Source organism: Lepisma saccharinum, chromosome 2 (genome assembly GCF_977018435.1).
Source record: "Lepisma saccharinum chromosome 2, izLepSacc3.1, whole genome shotgun sequence".
Lineage (NCBI taxonomy): Eukaryota > Metazoa > Arthropoda > Insecta > Zygentoma > Lepismatidae > Lepisma > Lepisma saccharinum.
The window spans coordinates 180,355,990-180,365,631 of record NC_139230.1 but is presented as its reverse complement, the minus strand read 5'-3'; the positions used below and the strand labels follow the sequence as shown (position 1 = coordinate 180,365,631).

The following is a 9,642-nucleotide window of genomic DNA, read 5'->3' as shown; positions in this document are numbered from 1 at the left end:
GATATCATGCAAACAGTCAGGGTTAAAACTTAACTTTTCCTTTATAAAATGGATATCATAACGCACACCTATGTTGCTTATCATATTTGATGCGTTTGCATAGAGAAATGATTCATAAGATTTGAAATTGATATTTACACTCCATAGGATGCTTAGTGTAACCCGTATCAAACTACAAATTTTATCGCTTTCTAACCGAAATAATGAATGTGAAACACTATCACATTTTCATCGTGTTTGATAATAATTTGAACCAGTAAGATGTCCTACATCTTTCACTAGCCGACCTCCATGATGGGATGGTTATTTAACACACTACGAAGCCAGGGGTTCCAGGTTCGAGCCTGGGTATGAGTGTTCCACAATTTTTTAATCTGGAGAGGGGGCGGGGTCAAGTACCAGTACAAACGTGCCAATAATAATAATAGTAATATAGTGGTGGTAGTAATAATAGTAGCATTAAAAGACGTTATTATCGTCGTAAATTATGCAAAAGGGGGTAGAAGTCGGTGAAATATTTTTCCAACACATTCAATTTCATATTAGCTAATAATGGAAAACAAGCACACAAACTATATTTTTGAAAGACAGAATATGCATGACGAACATTATTCTTTTTGTACATATGACACGTATAACTTTCATGTACAACATATATTTTACACGAGCGATATAAAATAAGAAAATACATATATGCAACATGTTAACGCTAAATTGTGTACGTATTCAAAGTCTCTTTCAATATATATAAAGAGCATTCCCTGACATTCGCTACGAGACTCGGCGGCAAGCCGCCCGGCATCAGCGCTTGTCTTTCCCGGTGAACGGGTCAGCGACAGTCGCTAGAGTCGGCTATTAAAATTACAGTTTTCATATTGTGTACTAACCTTGACTACAGAAGGTGTTAAAAATGATGTCCCTCTGCTGCAACACATTGCTGGCATCTCCGAAGGAAATTGGCATTTACACGTGCAAGTTCGTCTATTGTATTTCTCCCGATTTTTCGTACAAAACTCTCTTTTAACTCACGGATGGTGTGCGGATTGTCTTTGTATACTTTATTTTTTATATTTCCCCATTTTTCTTTCCACTTTTATTCAGAACTGACCCTGTTACTCTAAACGTTTTTACGAGGTTTAATATAAGCGACTGTCGCTGACCCGTTCACCGGGAAAGACAAGCGCTGATGCCGGGCCGCTTGCCGCCGAGTCTCGTAGCGAATGTCAGGGAATGCTCTGTATATTTCTTAAATACATTATATGATCAATTCATCCGCCAAATTGTCTCTCAAATGTGCGCGCTCCTTTTCCTCAAAAGAATTATTCATGCATTTAAGCAGCAACAAACTGAAGTATATACAGAGCATTCCCTGACATTCGCTACGAGACTCGGCGCAAGCGGCCCGGCGTCAGCGCTTGTCTTTCCCGGTGAACGGGTCCGCAACAGTCGCACGCTACAGTCTGCTTTTTTCGCTTTCCCTGCCTTCGCTCTCTTTTCCTTTATGTTGACGTTGCAGACTGACGCCAGTATAATACTCAGGCCCGTACCTAGAGGGGGTGCAACTGCTCCCCTGAGAGCCTGCTTTGCCCCCCTGTGAAAAATTCAGAACACATCCCTACCTGGAATTCTCACTAATCTTTACAATCATATCCTGTATTACTCTAGTAACCTAACAAAGACATTTATTGATTTTGTGATTTATGAAGGTGTATGGGATTCCATATAATGTCGTATCAGGATGGGGGGAAAAATTCCCTTCCAGATTCAGACTTCGGGAAATGTTTGCACAATTTTCAGTATCTAGAACAGTTGTGACATTTTGAGCAGTCCTGTATTAAAGGTGCCTAATGTATTTGGATATTTTTCTTGGATGTGTTGCCATGAAGTTTGAACTGATTAATTTTTTAGTTTCCTAAGTCTACCTTTTGGTAATAGCGAGTCATGTTACAGAGAGAGGGAGTGGATATTTGATTTTTGTTACTTAGCGTTGCTTTTCTGCGACATCTAGCTAATCGTGACAATGAATGATGACGTGAAATTGATGAAGAGACACTCATAAACAGTGTTGCAACTACAGGGGAGGGGGGCAGAAGCATTAGACGGAAGTCCAATCTAGGGAGGGGGGCAAACATTGAAGTAAAGAAACATGACTAGCCAGTAGCGTACTCAGGATTTCATCAAGGGGGTGTTATTTCTAAAACTTATTTCCAAATTCACATACCATTGTTTTATTATACTTTAATTAAATAATAATAATCACAATTAATTAATAATACTTATAATTAATTAATTAGCTGAATTAATACTAATAATATTACTAATACCACTACTACTACTATTAAGTAGTAGAGATCTACATAAATATAGTATTTATGAAAACAATAGAACGAAATTACTTTCTAGTCATTCGATTTTTGTCAAATCCTGGGAGCATTTTTTTGTTTCTTTGTTACGAAATAATTGTCTGGTCAACGAGGTGAGACATTTCAAGGGTGAAGAAGATCCATAAATACAAGAAAATATATTAAAATAAGTTGAAATAATCAAAGTATGGAACTCATCCAAGGAGCTGCGGTGATCTGGTCGGTAGAGCATCTGACAAGTGACAATCACGCGGGAGATCCGGATTCGATTCCCGAAATTGGTGAAATTTTCCCGGCTTTTTTCCCGCATAAATGTCCCCGATAATTCACATCCTGCGTACGCCAGTGTGTTGAACATTGTTACAACTGAGATAAAAAACAACTTTTTTCTCTTTTAAATCATAGTTACCCTAACCTAACCTCATAAACTCGTGTTTATTTTCAAGGCATCACTCTGAAAGACGCATGTGTTTGGAATGCTCTGCTTTTCTCCATGCTGCATGGAAATAATAATTCAAATTTTATTATTATTATTAGCAGTAGTAGTAGTAGTAGTAGTTGTAGTATTAGTAGTAGTAGAAATAGTAATAGTAATACTATTGTCCCAGATGTTTGACTGTGAAAAATTGCCCATTTAATTTTTTTCCACAAGCTCAAGGGGGGGGTTAAACCCCGTAACACCCCCCTTGCGTACGCCACTGTGACTAGCAGAATCTAAGAATAGCAGGACAAATAGATACTCAAGATTCTAACTAACTAACTCTCTAGCCTCCTTAAACCCGAAGGTTCATGGCTGCAGCAACACAGGCCTTCCATCTGTCCCTATCTTGAGCAAGATCTATATACTCTTTTCCATCCCTACCGATTTCCCTTAGGTCCATCTCGACGTTGTCCCTCCATCTTCGTCTTGGCCTTCCTACTGGTCTCTTACCATCAGGTTTCCCAACAAGAATCCTGTAAACTCCTCTTTCCTCTCCCATTCGTGCCACATGGCCTGCCCACCTAAGTCTTCTTGATTTAATTATTCTAATAATATCTGGACATGAATACAAATTATGTAGTTCTAAATTATGTAACCTTCTCCACTCACCTGTCTCCTCATCCCTTTTAGGTCCAAATATTTTCCTAAGGATCCTATTTTCCAATACTCTCAATTTATGTTCCTCTTTCAATGTAAGGGACCAAGTTTCACACCCATATAATACTACAGGCAAAATTACGGTTTTGTATATTTTAACTTTTAGTTTCTTAGATATTAAACGAGAAGACAAAAGTTTATGAAGAGAGAAGTAACATGCATTTCCTGAATTAAGCCTACTTTTTATTTCCTCTTTAATATAATTTTCATTTGTTAATATTACTCCTAAGTATTTGAATTTGGAAACTGTTTCAAACGAGTTGTTATCAATAATTATATTTTGATTATTACCTAACACTTGGTTTCGGCCTGTAAGCATATATTTAGTTTTCTCTTTGTTAACTTCCAAACCTATCTCTTTAGCAGTTTTGAAAAATATTTTAGCATTATTCTTAATTGTATTCACATCATCCCCCAGTAAGTCTACATCATCTGCATATGCTAACAAATGAGTCACACCATTTAATTTTAGTCCTTTAGTTTCGTTTACCTTCCTAACAGCATATTCTAAGGCAAAATTAAAGAGCAATGGAGATAATGCATCTCCTTCTTTTAACCCATCATGAATTCTAAATTTGTCAGACATATTAATACCCACACGAATTTTACTTTCTGTTTCACTGGTGCATATTTTTATCATACTAACAAGCTTCTTAGGTATTCCAAACTCTACTAATATATTATATAATTTATCTCTTTTGACCGAATCATATGCTTTTTTGAAATCAATGAATAGCTGATGGACATTTTGATTATATTCCCACTTTTTTTCAAGTGTCTGTCTGATGTGAAAAATTTGATCTGTAGTTGATCTGTTGCGTTTAAATCCACATTGATAATCACCTATAATTTCATTAGCATATGGGGTTAGTCTTGTTAAAAGAATGTTAGATAATATTTTATATGTTGTTGAGAGTAGAGAAATTCCACGGTAATTATTGCAGTTCATTTTATCACCTTTTTTAAACACAGGAACAATTATGGATTCTTTCCACTGTTGAGGGATTTCTTCTTTATTCCATATTAAACAAATTAATTTATGAATTTGACATATTAATGAATTTCCACCATATTTAATTAACTCAGCTGGTATTAAATCAATGCCAGGTGCTTTGTTATTCTTTAGCCTTTTAATAGCATCTTTAACTTCAGTCAAGTTAGGTTCTGGAACTAAAGGTTCTGCTGTGTGTACTTCATTCACTTCTGATTTATCTCCTACATGGACATTTAAAAGGTCATTAAAGTAGTTCTTCCATCTATTTAGAATATCGCTTGGGTCAGAAAGAAAATCACCGTCTTTATCTTTTATCAAGTTTACCTTAGGTTGCCACCCCTTTCTAAACTCATTTACACCTTTATATAAATCTCTGATATTTTTATTTTTGCTGTTTGTTTCAATTTCGTTAATTTTGCTTTTCAAGTAATCTCTTTTTTTACTTCTAAACGTGCGGTTAACTTCTCGCTTTATTCTATTATAATTGTTTAGATTTGTATCATCAGAGTTATTTAACCACCTAAGTCTAGCCTGATTTCTTATTTCTATTAGATTATGACATTCATTATCAAACCATGGCTTACTTTTTCTCGGTTTATGGTATCCTATACTTTCTTTAGCTGCTGATTCTATTGCATTACGTATGTGCTCCCAATTCTTATTTACGTCTGTTTCATTTATATTTTCATCATCATTTAAATCCTGCAAAACATCAAATCTATTTGACAGTTTAATTTGGTAATCTTTCTTAATTCTTTCATCAGTAAACTTTCCTGTATCAAATTTTAGAACTTTTAGATTTTGTTGTTTATGATTTATCACTGAGAGTCTTTCTCTTAATTTAGCAATTACTAAATAATGGTCACTGGCACAGTCAGCACCTCTATGTGTACGAACGTCAATTATACTAGTATGCCTTCTCTTATCAATGAGAATATGATCTATCTGATTATGAGTTTTACCATCTGGAGAAGACCAGGTATATTTATGGATATCTTTATGTTTAAAAGTGGTACTTTTCACAATTAAATTCTTTGAGGTTGCAAAAGTAATCAATCTTATACCATTATCATTACTTAATTCATGAAGACTTTCTTTACCAATCGTGGGTTTAAATGTCTCTTCTTTACCAATCTGTGCATTACAGTCAAGATATCCATCAGATACTCAAGATGGAATTAGTTTTCAAGTGTTTCTTGCATTTTTCTTCCAGACGGTTAAAGGCACTTGCAGGGGGCACAGAGGGGCAATTGCCCCCTCGATTTCAAATTTTATACAAATAAAAGTACATTTTGTAAAAGTTTCTTGCTCGCTTCGCTCGCAACCGCAATATCTGCTATTCTTATAGTCCAAGTTCAGAGCCATAGCTAGTGGAGGGGGTGGGGTCAGCCCTGGGAACCAAAACGATCTAAATGAAAAAAAAAATGTTGAAGAGAATGCCATGGCACCACGTGGAATTATTTGCTCTTTATAAAATCAATTTTGTTTTCAGTTTGCAAATATTTGGGTCTAAAGATTTTCCTGCTCGCTGCGATCCCCATATGATTGATTCTTTTCTGTAATGCATTTTAAATTACCCGAGAGAGAAGTAAGGCCAGATATTTATACTTCAGATTGTTGCTGCTTAAATGCATGAACATTTGAGAGACAATTTGGCGGATGAATTGATCATGTAATGTATTTAAATTATATATATATTTTAAAGAAACTTGATATATGTATACAAACACAATTTAGCGTTAACATGTTGCATATGTATTTCTTATTTTACGTCGCTCCATGTTGCATATGTCTAAAATATATATTACATGAAATTTATACGTATCATATGTACAAAAAGAATAATGTTCGTCATGCATATTCTGTCTTTCAAAATTACAATTTCTGTGCTCGTTTTCCATTATTAGCTAATATGAAATTGAACGTGTTGAAAAAAATATTTCAAATCATTTGTTCAAACACAAATGTTTTAGCACCAACTTCTGCCCCTTTGCATGATTTACGACGATAATAACATCTTTTAATGCTACTATTATTACTACCACTACCAGCACTATATTACTATTATTATTGTTGGCACAGTTGTCCTGGTACTTGACCCCCTCTACAGATAAAAATTTGTTGTTTCGCCTCTGCTCACAAAGAACACTCATGTCCAGGCTCGAACCTGGAACCCCTGGCTTCGTAGTGTGTTATGTAACCATCCCACCATTGATGTTGTACATCGAAAGAAGAATTAGTGAAAGATGTAGGACTGATTACTGGTTCAAATTATAATCAAACACGATGAAAATGTGATAGTTTAAGTCAACTCTTCTGCTATGGAGTGGATTCTCCTAATTTTATTCATATATCTTAAGCCATTCTGTGACAGGCAGAAATCAGTATCAGCGTAAAAAAACTGATATTTGGGGTTTGTACGCTTCTACTCAAAAAGTGGTGGCGATAAGCGGCTCAGAGACCTCGTGCCGCGGGAATGGGGTAAGGCGAAGGAGGTCCATAATGTCGTACGGTTTCATACCATAGTCATTAAGGAAGGTATTTTTTTTCATAATGTAAAGAGGATACAATATTTCCCTCTATAAAACTTGATATGAAATATTAACGATTGATGACACTGTAAGCCAAGAATTCATTGATCAATCAAGGGATTCCTATTTGTTTGTCGGGTGTCAAACACATGTATTTCAAGAACACAATATTTTGCAAAATGGTTAACGTAACCAGTAGGCCAACATTGTCTGTAGTGATGCAAGGGTCTTTCATTTGAAGCAAATGGAATTCGTGGTGGAGTATAAGGGACCCATGTTTTAATGTTTTAGCAAGTAGGCCTACAAAAAATGTATTACAAATTTTTACATAATTCATCAAAGTGTAGATAATATGTAACCATTATTATTTAATTAATTCGATTTTTCTTGCATAACACAAGACAATTGTGTTGTTGGATAATCGTTAGATTCCTTTGTGCGTAAAAATCTTGCCTACTGGAAACTAGAGGGAAACATTATGAAGCACGATTTATAATGGACTGACTTTCTTAATGAGTTCTGTAGAGATGCCAAAAGCTGTTGGTACATATTAATCGTCTATTAACATTATTAACCTGTAAATATAAAGTAGATACAGTCCAGATTAGCCCATTTATGTTAAACTTTATCTTTGTATTTTTTGGTAGTCCGAAAATTCATTATCGAAATATTGTTATTTGATGTTGCTCGAAATTGTTTCCTTCGTTGGAGTTTCAAGATATCATCCCTTTCCTGTTACTTATCACTTTTGAAGGAGGGGTGCAAGTGCCCCTCTGTACCCTGCTATATGTTCCAATGCAACACAAAATATTTAAAATTTGCCGGATTGACTTCGCCCCCTCCTACTAAGAATTCATGGCTACGGGCGTGATAATACTCCCTCGGAAGTTGTGTTGTGTCGTGTCCGTGTGTTGAAGATTGTGGCTTAATATGGCATCAAATGAGCCAATGACATTCCCATTCTGCACATTTTTTGTTCCTCTGACAAAAACTTTGGCACCCATTGTGCGCACACTTTCCTGTAAGCCAGTCTGTGTCTCACAATGTCATGCACACTACCCAATGACATGTTCACTTGTTCGCTAATGGCTGCCAGGGATATTCGTCTGTCTTCTTGAATAAGGTTGTCAATAGCAGCCACTGTCCAATCAGGAATGCGATTTTTCCACTGTCCTCGCCGAGCATCGTCCTTTAATGAGTTTCGTCCACCACGAAATCGCCTACACCATTTTCTCACTGTTTTGTCCGATACACATTTTTCATACACAACTTTTATTCTCGTATGAATGTCCGCTGGATGTACTCCTTTGGCATGAAGAAACCGAACGACTCCCCGCTGTTCTTCCTTGGACACGTCTCTTAATGGCAGCTCCATTGTTCAGCACAGCGTTATAAACCTGGGGGGAAGAAAGTGAAGGTGATTAGATAACGGCCACGTGCTACCTGGACACACTTGCGTATGCGCAGATGCCTCAGTACTAAAACGTCACATATGCCTGTGGGTATACAAATCACATGAAATTACTGTCTTGCATAAAACGCTTTTTCAAAAAAAAATAAAATGGACCTTTTCATTTGAATGAATGCTAATAGATACTGAAATTTGCGAAATCATTTCCCGAAGTCTGAATATGGAAGGGAATATTTTCCCCTCAATCCTTGGTTTGGTTTGAGTTGCTGTTTTCAGTCCACATTATGCACAGTAAGGCTAATCGGGACTGGACCTACAGTTTAAAGTGGGATCCGAACCACTTGTGCCTCCACCGGGTATCGAACCCGGGACCCCTTGATTACAAGGCAATGACGCTACCACTGCGCCATGGGGGAGCCCCCCCCTTTAATCCTGATACGACATTATACGGAATTCCACACACCTTCATAAATCACAAAATTAATAAATGTATTTGTTATGTTGCTTAGTAATACAGGATATAATTGTAAAGATTAGTGAGAATTCCAGGTAGGAATGTGTTCTGTACTTTTCACAGGTGGGCAAAGCAGGCTCTCAGGGAGGGCAGTTGCCCCCCTTCCCCCCTCTAGCTACGGGCCTGAGTAACATAGGCACAGCTCTCACAATACTACGTGAAAGCGGGTGACCCCGAACTATAGCGTACACGAATACATACCCTTCCCTCCTTCTCCCGTGGACTACTGCTGTGTAGCGTCAAATGTCCGAACTAACAATTGGCCGATACTGTAGGACGGCCGGTACTGTACGACTCTCCCCTATGTTATTTTTAAAATTAAAATATTATTTTCAATTGAAATATTATTTTCAAAAAAATTGTGTAACATGTTTACTTAAAATTACAGTAGGGCTATGTTATTTTTAAAATTAAAATATAACTTTCAAATAATTTCCTCCCGGTAGGGCCTGCACCACAGGTTCAACCTAGGGATCTACAGATGCTAAGTACGGCCCTGTGTGTGTGTGTGTGTGTGTGTGTGTGTGTGTGTGTGTGTGTGTAAAACATATTACTTAAATACATTACATAATCAATTCGTCCATCTCATAACAAACCAACAATAATAATGTTATAAATTGCCTTTCGCATGTTAATGCATTTAAGACTAAACTGTTCAGCAGCAACAGTCTGAAGTACATATTTGGTCTTA

At 36.6% G+C, this 9,642-nt stretch overlaps 1 protein-coding gene across 1 annotated transcript; it reads right to left on the bottom strand.

Annotated features, from left to right (window-relative positions):
• Nucleotides 1-7,951: 7,951 nt before the first annotated feature.
• Nucleotides 7,952-8,401, bottom strand: LOC145983775 (protein GVQW3-like). Its single transcript, XM_083116824.1, has one exon. It carries the CDS (start codon nucleotides 8,399-8,401, stop codon nucleotides 7,952-7,954), a length of 450 nt encoding a protein of 149 aa, XP_082972950.1.
• Nucleotides 8,402-9,642: the final 1,241 nt, after the last annotated feature.